Below are 16,974 nucleotides of genomic sequence, written 5' to 3'. Positions count from 1 at the left end.
GGTATCACCAGCAATATGGCAAAGCATCTGCGGTTGGTTTATCGTATCGAATTACAAGAATGCACAGTGTTTGATGCGTTGCGCATCCCGACTGCCCATATTGACGACTCCCAGTGCTCTTCATTAGCCGTCAATGACACTAGTGCAGGGGCACTTATTTTATGTGTTTATTTTAAGCTGGTAGGACTATCTGTTAGCATTGTAAAATCATCCTACCTGTTTATTTTGTCGATGTGGTTTAGATTATATTAAGTTTTGTCCTGCGGTAGGAAAATCAGACAGGCTAGGACAATTTGACAAAACACCGGCTCCCCGAACTCTTTGTAAGTCGCTTTGAATAAAAGCGTCTGCTAAATGACTAAATGTAAATGTAATGATTCTACACGTGAGACCCCCCTTCTCCCACGCTTCAAAATGCTTGACTTTAAGTGCTTTTTCACTGCTTTGGAATCGAAACTAAGAATCGATACATTTGAAAGTTAGCTGGGACAGTGCACTGATATCCAACACTACAGTGTGTCTCTATGTGGTGTCAATACCTTCCCAGCCGTGGCAAAGTATTCTCCATCAGGAGACCATTTAGTGATGTGTACAGCAGCAGCCGTCCTGAGAGAAAACACACACAACGTCAGTCTGAGAGATTCATGAACAAACACAAAGTGACTCTTCAGAAAGAATATCAGTCATGAGAGATCTCTGGCTCTGTTCATCTGAATCATACTCATACACATTGACTGCTAAACACGGCCACCCAGAGGATAACGTTATTCCATCTTTAAGAATCAGCTAAAAACACTTCTCTTCCGCCAACATTAATACAGACTTCTGTTTCCTTCTCTGTTGGTATTTAACTTCGTATACTGTGATTTGTATTACTGTTGCTCTTACTGCTTCTGTTGTTAACCTCAAGTCGCTTTGGATAAAAACGTCTGCTGAATGACTACATGTAGATGTATGTTATCGTCCAGTGGTTTCTTTCAGAGCTCAGGAGCTCTTATTTGTGTTTCACTGAAGTATCAACTTTATATATGCTGAATGAGTACAAAAGAGAACGAGACTGATAATACATTAAACCTTTAACCCTAAAATATCTTGTGTTTCTGTGCCAACAAAGAAAATGACAACGAATGGTTTCCTGAACACACTCCCATCTAGCGTTGAATGAAAAAATAATTTGAATTCTATATGTAGGTAAAGCAGATGAAAGGTTTAATATGTGTGCTGTAGAGTGAACTGACTTGCACTGCCAGACACATTTCCAGTCATTGAGGATGAGTTCATGAGCTCTGTCATCGCTCAGCTGAACGTCCTCCTCCTCGATCAGAACATCAGTGTTCGGTGGAGCCCATAACTGCAGACGCTCGGTGGCTGCCAGGATACGATCACCTGACACACACACAGATACCCATGTACTCTTTGACTTGACAATATTTAAATCAAACAATGAAACCAGGTCAGACTGTTCCCTTCATCCATCTGTGGAGGGGAATATTTCACACAAACCTTGGGGGTCCCAGGCCAGATTGTAGGTTATAGCACTGAGGAAGAACTGTCCGGTCTTCTGCCACTGATAATTCAGTTGCTTTAAAACAAAACAGACACTTAAAGTAGCTTATTTATTTAGGTACTAATACAGTGTTTATTTTGTGTAGGTCGTAATTCTTTTAATTCACTATGATTGTACTTTTTAAAAGGCCAATGAAATTGGAGAATGGTATGACTCCCATTCATTGATCTTTTGTGCTGAGGACCCTGGGAAGGATACCCAGGTCACTGTAGCGGGCGAAGCATTGTGGCATAAAGGACACAACGTCTCGTTCCCTCCATCAGGGAACAGAGGTTACATCTGTAACCAACACGTTCCCTTTCTGTCGGTCTCTCTAGGTTGTGTCGAAGCGACAGATGGGGCTCCTATACGAAACGACACTGAGCTTTGCTGTATCACAACCTCCAGGTGCCCGACCCTGACCGGCCTAGGCGAGTTAAGGGTGCACTGCCGCGAATCATGATCTTCCAGTGAAAACAGTAAGGCAGCACTTGAATAAGGGCGAGGGCTCTTACCAACGGCCATCACAGGCGGAGGCCTTCCTACTCTAGATACGAGATGGCCTCCTGGCATTGTAAGGGACACTGGGGAGCGCAGGAACCTCGAGAGAGGAGCATGCGCTATGGAGGCTACATCCTACCGACGGGAGGTGACATTTGGAAATACACACATACCGTCTCGCCAAATGGGGAGAACTCATGGGAGAATGGTGCATGACCCCAACCGGGGTGAACTGAACGGAGGAGTCTAAGCTATTGTATCACAAAATTGTATTTTTCTGTTTATGGTATTTAAATATTATAAGAGACAATATTCAAAAATGCTGTCAAAAACAAATAATAGAAAGCTGGACTTTTTTATTCGATACTATCAATTATATTTCTTGTTTTGTATTTATTAATATGAATGGATTGAAATTGTGAATTTCTTCTGTTTTTGTTGTCTTGCTTGGTTTGTATTTTTTCTTTGTATATTTTTCAAGTCTGAGGTGCGAGATTCTTTCAATTTTATGAGAATTTCGAAATGAAAATCTGAAAAAAAATATATATATTTTGTGATAGTGTGACAGCGCTTTGAAAGAGATCAGACAGCATTCACACACTAAACATGACATGCAATACACATTTATTCATGTATGTTGTGAAGAAAAACAACATCCACAAGAGAACATACTGTATCCTATAGGGCTGAACTTACCTTGTGACGTTTGTTCGGGTTGGAAGCAAGTGGTTCAAAAATACAAACCGTATTTCCATAAGATGCAGCAATCTGTAAAAATACATAAACACAACGGTAGATTTAGCAGAGACTAAACCAATGACTTCATCATTAACTGAATTCAGTTTAAGAGTCAACTACAATCACGGTTTAGTTTTTTCAGGAATATTTCTAGAGTTTAATATTGCAGATTTAAGCTTTCTGTCTCACTATGAAGAATGTCTTGTGTCTGTAGTATTTGTCATCAAGGTGGTGGATGTCTGAAGTCAGGATGTAGTATGTACTCTTACCCGGCCCAGCTGCTGAGAGCATTCCACACAGCCCACCTGTATGTTTCCATTCTGAGCTCCAGGAATGATCTGAACGCACTCGAAATCACTCGCCAGAATCACGATATCACAGCCTGAACCGTAAGCCTGAAGAGAGAGAAACACAGACACACAACTGTTGAGTTAAAGACTACACAATCCTTAAAGAATAAAGTTGAGAAAAAAGCAAACAGTCCGCACGCTCAACAAGACAACCACTATAATAATCCTAGATTTCACTTCTTTGACATCATTTTCTTTTTCCTTAACAACATTTTTGCAGTGAGTGACCACAGTTGAACAGAATCAAAGGGTCACATCAATAACACAACTGAGACATGACATGAGAGTAATGAGTCTGATATTTCCATTCACGCTCATATTTACTATAGTGTGTTAAGAAAACAAACACCAACATAGTGTAATTTACATTTACATTTATTCATTTGGCAGACGCTTTTATCCAAAGCGACTTACAAGTAGTTTTTTTTTTTATACAGTGGCACATTACTGCAGAGCAATCAGGGGTAAGGTGCCTTGCTCAAGGGCCCTTCAGTCATGACCTGCTGGCACTGAGATTAGAACCAGCAACCTTCTGATCACAGTGATCTTCAATGATCTTCTACACACACTGGATAACACGCGCACACACACACACACACACACAGTAATGTTCTGTGTCTGCTGTAAGTCTGTAAACAGTTTTGATTATCTAAACACATTTAGTGAAGCATCTTGTGTTTTTCTGGGTTAGATCTACTGATCAAATATACTTCCCCTACAAAAAAGTCAGACACTAATATTTCATTGGACCGCCTTTAACTTTGATTACAGCACATTTTCTGTGGCATAGTTTCCATAAGCTTCTGCAATGTCTAGAATGTCTATTTTTTAACGTCCAGAGTTGCATTTATTTTAGCCAAGATCTTGTATTGATGATGGAAAAGTCCGACCACTGCGCAAAGTCTTCTCCAGCACATCCCAGAGATTCTCAATGGGGTTAAGGTCCGGACTCTGGGATGGCCAATCCATGTGTGACAATGATATCTCATGCTCCCTGAACCACTCTTTCACCATTTGTGCCAGATAAATACAGGAATTGTCATCTCGGCCCATGCCATCAGGGAAGAAAGAACCCATTGATAGAATAACCTGGTCATTCAGTATGTTCAGGTAGTCAGCTGACCTCATTCTTTAGGCACATAACGTTGCTGAACCTAGACCTACAATCGAATGGGAGGCTCTAACCTACTTGCTTAGTTAAATTAAGGTGATGACTCTTTTTTTGGATGGGCAGTGTAAAATAATATTAACAAGATGAACCACTGCCATTACAATGAATGGAAATGAAATACTACTCGCATTTCCAGCACACCCCACGGTGCAACACAATGCAATGAGTTAAAATGGGCCACCCTTCTTCATCTCTCTCCACTGGCTACCGGTTGAAGCCCGGATCAGATTCAAGTCACTGATGTTTGCCTACAGGACTATCACTGGATCTGCGCCGGCATACTTTCACACCCTACTACACTCCTACACCCCATCAAGAACCCTGCATTCAGCAAACCAGCGGCGTCTTGTTTTGTCTTCTTATAAGGGCATTAAATCTCTTTCCCGCTCATTCTCCTTCACAACTCCTTCCTGGTGGAACATTCTTCCTAACACGGTCCGGTCAACCACATCTCTCACACCCTTCTAAAAACTACTTAAAACCCACCTCTTCTGTGAATACTGGACAGATAAATAAAAAATAAAAAACACACTAACCCTCTTCTCTCAACAGGTATTGTTCTGGCTTTTGTTGAAACTCGCTTATTGCTCCCTGAACTCTTTTTAAGTCGCTTTGGATAAAAGCATCTGCTAAATGATTAAATGTAAATGTACGCAATTTAAGCTTAGCAAACCCACATTATGGTACAGTTCATGTCAGGTTTAATTATTGATGGGACATATGCTGTTTAGTACTGTGGACTTGCTCTTAACTGGCCAGAGGCGTTGCAAACATGGCCGCCGATTGGCATGACTTCCGTAAACAAACTTTGATCTAACATCCAGATGACCTGGGCTGGGTTTCCTGAAACCCTGATAACTTAAGAATGACGTAGCATTAAGAAGGTTTCGGGAAACCCAGCCCATTGCATTATAGTCTCTCGAGAAACCAACATGTAAGTGACCGGCAGCTAGAGACTAGCTCTAAAAGAGAGCAGGATCTCATTGAGCCCCATGTTAAAATGCCCAACTTTATAGCCTAGAAAAACATGTTTACAGCCTCATACAAAACATCATTATTGTCTATATAGCAAATTTTGGTCGTGGCCACTTGAGTGACAAGTGGATTGATGTTACTAGCGTCAGCGCTACCCATGTCCCGCCTCTAAGCCCATTTTTGATTATACGGGATTGACGTGGTGCCAAGATGGCGACGACCGGCTCTGCCCACTTTAGGCTTCAAAATTGCTCTTCACAAATCTACGGGTGACATCACGTCATAGACACTTCTTCTGTGTTTAATACAATCTATGGTCAGAGCACACTGTGAAGAATACTCTATCCCACAATGTAATGTGCACGTCTTGAGCTTCCATATACCCAGGCAGATATTTCAGCCAATCAGGAGCTTGCTCTAGTAGGGCCGTGATTATGACATAGCGAGCGGAGGCAAAAATCCGACACAACAATGAAGGATCTGATGGACCCAGACACGGCGCCGAACGAGTCTACGTCGTTCTTCAGCCTTCCATAGCACATAATGCGCAGCTACCCTCTCAACAAAATCCATGTCCGCCAAAGTGAATTTCACAATGCGCAACTCAAAATGTTCAAGCGCCCAACTACACGCGAATAGCGCGATTTACCGCATTTGGTGTGAACACTCTGTAAGAGTTCACAGGTCGGCAGCTCTGCCCCAGACTCTTTATGGATTGATGATTGGCTCTTTTTATAGGGACTTCCTTCACCAAAGCGGCCACAAATATCTATTTTCTTAGACTAGACATTAATATCATGATGTGGTTTTTAGTACTATGCTTCTAGTGATTTCTTGTGTTATTATTTCACTAATGGCACAATGCTTTTAAAGACAAATAAAAAAAATGTGCATCACAATAACAACATTTCTGGATAAACAATGAATCAAGTAATATATTGAGGTCATGTGACACATATACTACTGTTTAGAAATGTACAATATCATTGTATACTAACAAATACAGCTCGTGTCTACATCCTTACTATAACACTGATGTTCTGGCACAATGTAAACGATCTAAGACTCAATCCAGAATGAAGAGCTGAACACAACACCTGTTGTTCTGTGTGCGCGTGTGCTCTCATCCTCTTTATTTATTAATGTGAAGAGCGCAGAGAGCCACTGAAAGCAAACAAGCCTAAATGACTCTCATTCCCATTATAGACATGACTGGACAAACACACACAACACTACGAAGGCTAGAAGGATGTTTACATGTTTTATATCTTTATTAGTTCCATCATTACACCTTTGAGAATATTTGCAATAATACCATTTATCTTCATTCTGAAAATCTATACTACAAATGTATCACTTACATGTCACTATATCTTTTGTTTTCTTTTTTGTATTCTTTTACGTCTGCACTGCTAATATGTGTTAAATAAAGAGCTGCATTGAACTAAACTCATAAATTGCACTGGTATTAAATGTGATTCAATTGAAATGAGTAGGAAACTATTATAAAAAAGAAAACACAAAACCCGTGTCACAACAGGTGGGAATCACAGGGTCCCTCATGATACCGCAGGGTTGGACAGAAACCAAGTAAATGAGTACTGTACTTAAGTACACTTTTTGAGTACTTGTACTTTACCTTCACTACATTTAAAAGACAATTATCATACTTTTTACTCCACTACATTTATGAAAAGGTCCAAGAGTAGAAAGTCGTTTCTATGTAGCAGGTTTTCATGTGTGCGCAATTTATCTGGCTTGCGATCTGCCAGGACTAGGGGTGTAACGATACTTCCTAGTGTGATCCGCATCCTAGAGAGATGGGGATATTTTACGATATGATCAGTGGCGTAGCGGACGGGCCCGCAGGGCACGCACTGCGGGGGGGCCCCGCGTTGTGGGGGCCCCCAAAAAAATTACTCGAATAAATAATTAAACCGTTTTTATAACGTGAATGTATAGGACTTTTGTTTTGGTGGTAATTGCAGCCTACCGTGTTTGGCGATTATGACCATATCCGTCGTCCTTGTTATCCAATCACGATTAAGAATTTCCGCAACTGTTTAGAGAGTGAAGCTTATGAGCACAAAATGAGTAAAAGAAAATATGTCAGCGGAGCTCAAAAACAGTCTAACCAACACCGAAAAGAGCAATTCAATGCAAAAGTACCGAAAATTACGCGTGCATTGACACAGCTGTTTCCCAGCTCAAACAACGTTTCAAAGGCTTGAATACAATAGCGAAACGATTCCGCTTCTTACGTCCAATTGAACTCGTACATGCAACTGATGATGAGTTGCGTGCTTGTGCCGAAACATTTGCAGTGACTTACAACGATGATATTTCCTCCGAATTTCCATCACAGTTGCTTTCGTTTCGAAGTGCCCTACGTTCTGAGATAAAAAAAACTTGAAATGGGCTCATTTAAAGATCTGGCAGAACTGCTGATTCTGAAGCATACATTCTACCAAGTGTCACGGATGTGGCTACAGCTCTGAAGCTTTTTTTAACCGTCCCCGTCACAGTGGCAAGTGGCGAGATATCTTTTTCTAAAATAAAACTAATAAAAACCTGCATGAGAAGCACAATGAGCCAGGACAGACTTTCTGAACTTGCGATACTCAGCATTGAAAGCCAGCACGCGCGTCAGATGGACATAACAGACATTGTCAAGGACTTTGCGCAGAAAAATGCTAGGAGAAAGGGGCGCTTTGGAGGATTTTAAAGGTAATATATATTACCTTTATTGAATGTTAAACGTCATGAATCTTTGTTGTATACTGCAGATAGAAAAACTATTTTGACGTCATGTGCTCCCTTGCATTTTAACAAGTTAATGTAATTGCTGTTTTATTGTTGGTGTTTCTTTTATTTTTTTGTGAAAAGTTCTTAATAAATAAATACGAAATAATTACATAGCCTACTATTAAATTCCACCGTTCTATTTCACGATTTTAAATGAAAAGGTGAATCCCCCATCTAATTATGCGGTGAGGGGCCCCGCCTCCACTCTTGCGGGTGGGCCAACGCAGTTTGGGCTACGCCACTGGATATGATGTTTAATTCTATTCGTTCTATTCGTCACCTACTCTGTGTGTCAGTGTGCGGTAGAGAAGTCTCTGGGAGAAGGGGACACACAAGACACAATGTATGTCTCCATGTGGGTTACAAACCGTCTTGTTTACCTTCACAATCAGGCGAGTCACCCCGAAACTCATTACAAAGGCAAGCACAGACGTTTTTATATGTCAATATTAATTTATCTGCTAACGTGAAGTAAGACAAAAGAACAGATTAGATAAGTGATGAACTTATGAGTCGTACTGTACATTAAAAGATTGAATGACATGTTAAATATCCAACCAAGCAGCTTCATAAATAAATATAGGCCTAGGGGGCTAATGAGGATAATTAGGCTAAAGGATCTAAACTAAACATATACATGCGTAACATATAAAGCTCTTTTGTGAGTTGCTCACTTCAGAAACAATAGCTGGAATGTTGGGTCATGAGTAACGCAGTATACATTTATGCATTTTTGCAGACGCTTTTATCCAAAGCGATTTACACTGCATTATCCTATACATGTTACATAGGAATCTGCAATCCCCTGGGATCCAACACACAACCTTGTGTTGTTAACACCATGCTCTTACCACTGAGATACAGGAAAGCTCAGGTATACAAGGTATTCCACGCGAGCTGCGCAGACATACGTCTTTATAAAGTCAGGCGGGTATGCACAAATTGTGTGAACAGCGCAAGCTTCGCAGTCATAAAGTCAGGCCAGTCTGTACAGCGCAGGCTTATATGTCCCTTAGCCTTGTTCATATTTGTTTTCAACGAGATTTAAATACAGACATGCAAAACAAGCAAATTATTTAAACCGCATCTGATTAATTTTAACGTTATTCATTGCACTGACACTATTTTCATTTTGTAGCTGTTCAGCGCTACTTTCTGGTTACATTTGCCAAATTTGTGGTATACAGCAAATTCGTTTTTTATGCCTGGGTTCTGTGATTCCATCTGTGCTTTCAGCATCGCAGACATCATAAGGCTCTACAACTGTTACACTTTCATTTTTACTGAATCCCTGCTACGCGCGTGTCCACAGCAAGTGTTTAACTATACAAGCTTCGTAGTCATTTACACACGTCTGTGGTGTATTACTGTGCATTAAACCTAATGTGTAAGTATTCACTGTCAGGAGGATTTAATAACATCATCTCACACCTACTCATCATATTTACTGTATCTCATAAGCTTTCAAAAGAGAATGTGCATTACAGACTGATGACACTTCTAAATGCTGATACTCAAGTAATCAGCTCCTGTGTCTGGTCATCCCAGCAGGCCTTGCGTCAGCCTTCAGGACGGTTTCACAGTAACACATTCAGATGAGTTTCTCTGGGGTGTGTTATCATGCCGTATCTAATGACAGCCAGTATTCCTCCACACACACTCACAGCACAAAAACACTCTTCTGTTCACGCCAGATGAAGGTGAAATGCAAAATGTTTCCTCTGGGAAGTCCTGCAGGTTTGGCACATCATTGGCGACCGTCATGTTGAATGCAGAATGAAGGAAGTATCAACAAGGAACAATACAGGAAACTCATAGAGTGAAAATGACGCATCTCAGCCCGCTCACGCACTCATCACAGATTCAAGATCTAGATTCAAATAGCTCTGTGATATTCAATTATTTATGGTCATAAAAGCTGCAAAAAAGGCGGTCTTTTTAGATGGAGTACAGGAAGTAATGAAACAGGACGACGTGTTAACATTCCAAAGGTATTTCAACTTACACGACAACACACGGTGTTCATATTCCTGCCTGACAAACAACATATTCACACCTATTGTGAGAAAATCACTTCAGATGTGTTAAAGGCAATATCTTGCCCACGTGATGTGAAAGTGTGTTTGTGTACATCTGTGGATAAACCAAAGAGAAGAACTGCAAATGAATTGCAGGATTCACTTCTCCTTTTATGCATCGCAACATCCCTGTTAGGATCATCTGACGCACAGCAGCACATTTCAATGAAGTCAGATCAGTAAAACACATCTGTGGCTCTGATCTTCACTAAACAACATCATGATCTCAAGGAGAGGAAAAGAGCAGCGCTTTTCTCTACTGTTACCTCCTATTACTGCAAAAAATGAAATGTAATCTATAGTTTATTCACCCTCGTGTCTTCCTAGGTGGCCGAACACAATCGGATTATTTTTAAATAATATCCCGACTCTTCCCAGCATTAGTGATCCACTGCTGAAGCTCAGAAAGCCTGTCAGTCCGTCACGAATATAATCCACACAACTTTATAGATGTGTTACATGTCGTGGTCATGAACGCCTTGTGAATGACATGAGTTTCACATGAGGGCAGCATTAATACAAAGGTTGAGATGGGTAAAGCTGGTGTGCCGCCATTTTGAGCCAGTAAAGTTATTATGCTTCGATCCAAATGTGACAAAATAAGCACAAAGTATTACACATTTACTCACAAGCTTCATAAGACGTGTATGAACCCCCTGCAGTCATGCACATTACTTTTGTGATGGACTGAAGGCCAAACCTAATGATGTTACAACACTAGGAAGAGTCACGCGTCAGTATTTACAATTACATCAAATGTGTGCGGCTGAAGAAAAGAGGCCATATACATCTAGGGTGATACGAGGGCAAGTAAACCATTGATGATGTGCTGACGGGTTGAATCAGGTCATGAGAAGCACATCATCAATGTACTTTCTGACGTCACTGCGAGTGTGTGTGTGTGTGTGTGTGTGTGTGTACAGCTCATGCATCCAGCAGCCAGACCACATCCCAAAGCCTTTCTACACAGGCGGCGTTTGTAGGAGATGTAAACACTGTAGGTCAGCTGAGAGGTCTCCATACATTCATCACAGTCATCATGAGTGAGCATTAAACCGCAGTTACACACGCGTGTCATTCACCCAGTCATGCATGCAAGTGCAGATTAAGATATTTGAGGGACACTTCACCCAAAAATGAAAAGTTTAAATGTCTTTGTTCTGATGTATACAGAGAAAGATATTTGTAAGAATGCTCATAACCAAACAGCCGCTGACTTCATCGTTTGAACACAAAAGACATTTTCAAGAACAGTTCTGGGCCCTTTTCACTTCCGTTGTTGAGTCAATAAGGTGCAATATCAGTTTGGTAATAAGCAATATTCCCAATATCTTTCTCTGTTTGCACATTTGGAACAACTCGTGTGAGTAAATGATGAGGTTTCCATGTATACAACACATTTAGATGTCCAATGATGTGTCTGTTTGTTATCAATTCAGTTCCATTCATTGCTGACATACTGTACGTGACGAACTCTTGACGTCAGAGGCCTGTCAGCTCTGCCGATGGGATCACATACTAACGCAAGGGCTGCGTGTCCAAATGAAGTAAGCTGCCTACGTAGTGACCTCGCTAAACCGAACGGAATAACGGAGCTTTCTGCGTCATAAACGCACCTGTAATGCTGTCCAGGAGGGCAAATGACGAGATTTTGAGCCACAGACAGTATGTCACCCATCACCACGCACACATGATCACGGAGGAGCTTTAAAACACACAACAAGCGTCAGTGCGTGACACCCAAGCGTGTACATCTAAAGACACCGCAGGACAGTGTGTGTGTGCGTGCGCGCTCTTGATCTGCACGAACACACACACACACACACACACTGGGCAGATAACCTTGAGAAGATGACAGATGGCACACTGAACCCGTGCACGGATGATGAAGAAGAAGAAGATGATGATGATGATGCCCACGGGCACAAAGCGTCACGCAAGACCATCAAAAAACGCGACGCGAAGGTTTATCTCACCCACCGTGAACGGGACGTCGTGGACGCTTCCCACGGAGTAGCAGCAATCCCCCGGGTTAACGGCCCCCGTGAGCACCTGGTGCAGATGCATCGTCGTTGAATGATGGTGAATTATTTACAGCATCGACTCCATCTACACCGGGAATCCCATCCGTGCGCGTCCGTCTCTAAACACACCGCGCGCTAAACCAACACGCGATCCGGCAATAGAAGCGTCACCGTGCTCACTTCACTGCAAACGTCGGTTAGAATCGGTCGTGTCGTGTCGACATTAACGAGCGGATTACGCGTCCCTGCTGCTGCTGCTGCTGAGGCGGGAGCGCGCGGCACGATCACTGCGGCGGCGCTCGTGCTCTCTGTGCGCGTGACCTCACGACAGCGGGGTTGTAGAAAACAGAAACTAGATGAGATGATTGACCGCTCCTCGAATGTGTTATTAATTCATCTGATTTCAATCCGCTGTGTCTATAACAGTTATAAGAGGTGTTTAAAATAACAGAAATATACATCTGTGTTCTTCCTTCCTGTATTGTGTGTCGCATTATGCGCGTTTCGACTCTTGTCGTTTTACTTCATATGTTTTTCATCTCATATATAATTTTAAAGGCGTTTTCACACAAGCAGGAAACACTACTGTAGCTCTGTTCTCACACGGGTCCGCGCTCTCCTCTAGAGGCTGTACATCTATGGCCGCGCGTGACGCGTCATTGACGGCACAGCAAAGAGAAGCGCGTGCCGGGTGTTCGGTGCGGACCACACTGAGCACAGGTGATGTCAGTCATGAAGAAACGGTGTTATTGGATCTGACGTCACAAACGAGCGTTCAGTTCTACACACTCAGCCCTAAAACTGGTCACGCGCAGGGAATCCCGACCCCCGCACGCGCTTCTATGGTGTGTGACGTGACATCACAGTTCATGACATTCACAATAATACATGACATATGTCGCATTCGCTTGTCATCGTGACATTGATAATAAAGGCGTAATCGTGACATTGATAATAAAGGCATTTATGACCTCGCTTCACACGCTTCGTCTAATTATTTTCATGGACAGAATAATGTTGTGAAGTGCACTACAATCAACATCTCATTTATTTCCTTGTGTTTGTCTAATGTTGCACATGTAGGTCTGAATGACATTAACGTGACCAGGCTACTGATGTTAAAATCAAAGCTATACACCCCGGGCTGATGGTCATGTGATCTCTGTGTGACCCAGTGTGTGTGTGTAGAGGTCACTCAGACAACAGACAACACAAACCCATCCCCTGCACACACTCTTATCTGTGTTATTCCTTGACCTGTGCTGAATGTACTTAATGGATCTTTGTGTGTCATTTCAGGAATGTGATTAGCTCAGCTAGACATGTGATTTTAAAGGGACGGTTCAAACTAAAGTTAACACTTTACATTAAGGATCTCCCTTTGTATATCATTTATAAATGCATAATAAAGTCATTTACAAATGTGTCGTTGATAATGAATAAGCAGTTATAAATAGCCATATTAACTTGCAATTTATTCATGGTTAAAACATTTATTTGTTCATGCTTACAGTCCTCATGAAATCAAACAGGAAAACTCTCAGTGTTTTTTCACAGTGTTGCAGTGATGATTATAAGTGATTTATCCGTGCACACCATTATTATGTTTTATTCGTTTGCGATTATAATCTTTAATGAAAAACATTCAACTCCTCTCCCCTCTCAACAACAACTCTTCACCACATGACTTCAGCAACACAGAAGAGGCGGGATCACATTCACTGTCCAATGGCCAGGCATTTTCAGCCCTTCCCTCCTGACCCAATTTACAACAAACCAATCACAAAGAAGAGGGCAAAATAAAGCCCCGCCCTACATCATATCATATTTCAGAAGCCGTTTCACTCAGATACACGTCACCATACGGAAAAGAAGTCGATCGCGACTTCCATTTCACGGTGAACTTAGAGAGATATTTCAGAGGCAAAACATGAATTTCCCATGTTTTACTCAACCCCAACTAAATATGACCTTCTTCTTGAAGAATAATCCAGTCAGAGTTAAAATACCATGTATCATTTTACTTCCAAGTGGTAGAATGGGAGTGAATGGGTGGTGATTTTTTGAAGCTCCATAAAGTGCATCCATCGATCAAAGAACGTCTCGACACCACTCAGTGGTCTTAACAAATGTCTTCTCAAACCAATCCATACGTTTGTTTAAGAGAAATATCCATATTGACAGCAATTTCTATGTTAATATTTAGCTTCCGTTTTCCCTGCTGCGCGTGAACCAGAGGCTGGTTTTTCCGGCAAATGAGCATTTTTTGTTTAGATCCAGTAGGATGCCGTCTCCTCTGTACGGGATCTTTCATCACCGTCATTTGCCTGAAAAACAAGCCTCTGGTTCACAAGCAGCCGAGGGATAACAGAAGCAAGACATCAGCTCTCAATAGGGATATTTATCTTTAAAAAACAAATCGATTCACTTCAGAAGACCTTTGCCGAGTCGAGCAGTTCTCTGATGGATGGGTGCAGTTTTTGGAGCTTGAAAAAATTGTCCCATGCAGTCCCATTCTACAGCTTGGAAGTAAAATGATGATTATTCTTCAAGAAGGAAGTCATATTCAGTCAGGGTGCCTTGATTTGAAATTTGGTTTTGCCTCTGAAATATTCCTTTAGTATTGAGTGGCTTAAAGAGTTGCACTATAAAATTTAACCTCTGTGCTTACAAAAAACAGGAATATAACTTATTTTGATTAAGTCTGTTAACTGTAGTCGATTTAACTAAGAAATGACAACTTATTTGCAAACCTTAAATTATTTTGGTAATAGTCCATGCACTATGGATTACATTATGTTTGTTATTAGTGTTTGTTTTTCATTTGCAGAAGTTGTTTTTTGTGCAAGTGGAAATGTGGAAGTATACAGACTAGAGTAAGTATTGTCTTGCCTATAATATTTAATCATTTTATTTTAAATATGATTGCCATCAATGCTGTACCCCCCATTGAGGTCCCCAAGGTTCAGACCTCGTTAGTTTTGTCATGAAATAGGATCAACTGGATTTAGCACTGCCAATTTAGTAGACAACGCCTAGATTACTGATCTCAGATCTGATCTACCTCAGCTGTTTAACAGCACTCTTAAATGTAAATCTGATTGAGTTGGCCAATCAAATGAAGAAAGGTGAGGACACGATGTAAATAGCTAACTGTTTAATGTTTTATCATAGAAATGTTAGCAGCCATTCTAAAAAGGTGTGCAAAAGTTTTTTTCCCTCTTTTTAGAGCGCTCGGGAGTTTGCACTCTCGTTTTGAGCGTGCTTTACACGTGTCAACAAACCTGAGTAAATGACCGATTGTAAAATCCAGTAATCCAAACTACAAAACTCAGAAAACATATCATTTACGTGTTTAATGTCAGTTTGACAAGACAAAAACATTACCAGACCTTCACTAGTTTGCGCTTAACTGCGTGGTTTTGACTCGGGTGTGTTTATTGATTGTGGTAAGCCTATTAAAGGGGTGATTTGCCGGAAATACGTGTTTTTCTTTGCCCATGCATGTATTAGACACGTAAAATCGCTAAATTAAAGTGTTGGAACAAAAGATGTATTTTATCTAGAAGCGAATGCTCACCCAGACCTGCCTGAAATGCCTTGTGTAACCACACCCCCACAAATCTACGTCAGCTCGTGGTATGATTTTACTAAGACCGCCCAAATGTAAACGCAAGTAAGGTGGGCGGTATTGTAAATCTCATTGTACCTGTACTGTGTGTTTCATTGCGAAACAAAAGCCTCTTTGTTTGCACTTCCAATGGACGAGGGAACTAAAAACGAATGGTTACTTTCAATTACAATACTGTTCCAGAAAAGTACGGTCCAAATATTCAAGTGTGTGCACTAGCGCATTTCACGGATGATTGCTTCATGAACCTGGCAGAGATCAAGACCGGCTGTGCACGGAAGCTTTTGTTAAAAAGTGGGGCGATTCCAACAGTTCAATCTCTGCAAGGACTGTCTGGCGCTTTAGATTCCCAGCCTGTAAGTATATTTTCATTGTAAAAGACTTTGTTACGGACTAACGCGAGTTGAGTTTGATGTTGTTGTTTCTTTGTGTGATCTGCAAATGCAAACACGCGCGTAACGTGGAAGAAAAGACAACATAAGTCGTAATAATCAGTAATTATGTTCCAACTAGAGGCAATAAATGTGTTGTTTGTAATGAGGGTTTGTTGTCTTTGTTGAGTCATGGCGTAACACTGGTTGATCAAGAAGAGCTGAAGCAATCGCGGTTATTATGTTACCATTCCCTGCTGTAATGCCAGCTTCTTTCTCTCTCAAGCAAACTCTGTATGATTAATATGGTTGTTTGTTTAATGTCAATTACTCTTTACCAATCCTTGACATCCTGCTCAAGTCTTGCTGGCAAAGTTGTATCGGCTTGATCTTCATTTTCCGGATCAGATTCGGGCTCAATGCCATTTTATCACCTGCCAGTAGATTTGGAACCTGATGTTCCGAATATTGATGTCACCTCTCGGGGATTGGATTTTCTCTGTGTGACTGAGACTTGGTTGAGTGTTGGTGAGTCCAGCGTTTTCTCTGAGTTTTTACTGCATGATTGCAGCTATTAAAAATTCCCTGCGAACGTCGGGTCAAGGAGGAGGAATAGCAACTGTTTATAAGAACACCTATAAATGTAAACAGATATTTTTATCAATACCCTTTAGCAGTTTTGAACTCTGTTTATTTGAGCTGGGTCGTTCTCATACTGTATTATGTGCAGTGGTCTATCGGCCTCCCAAATATAACAAGGATTTTTTAAATGAGTTTTCTGTCT

General features: G+C 41.2%; 1 protein-coding gene across 1 annotated transcript in view; it reads right to left on the bottom strand.

Moving 5' to 3' along the window:
- The window catches only part of dmxl2 (Dmx-like 2), a 33,067-nt gene extending 20,602 nt beyond the window's left edge, over window positions 1-12,465 (bottom strand). Inside the window, exons 1-6 of the mRNA XM_079465332.1 lie at window positions 12,145-12,465; window positions 3,055-3,180; window positions 2,744-2,815; window positions 1,504-1,582; window positions 1,239-1,386; window positions 540-606 (exon numbers count right to left, since the gene is read on the bottom strand). Of these exons, the coding sequence (XP_079321458.1) occupies window positions 540-606; window positions 1,239-1,386; window positions 1,504-1,582; window positions 2,744-2,815; window positions 3,055-3,180; window positions 12,145-12,231 (579 nt within the window). The 5' untranslated portion in view covers window positions 12,232-12,465. The remainder of the gene's footprint in view (window positions 1-539; window positions 607-1,238; window positions 1,387-1,503; window positions 1,583-2,743; window positions 2,816-3,054; window positions 3,181-12,144) is intronic.
- Window positions 12,466-16,974: the final 4,509 nt, after the last annotated feature.

Source organism: Barbatula barbatula (assembly GCF_947034865.1).
Source record: "Barbatula barbatula genome assembly, chromosome: 10".
NCBI classification, from domain to species: Eukaryota; Metazoa; Chordata; class Actinopteri; order Cypriniformes; family Nemacheilidae; genus Barbatula; species Barbatula barbatula.
This window is presented reverse-complemented; position numbering and strand designations above follow the sequence as displayed.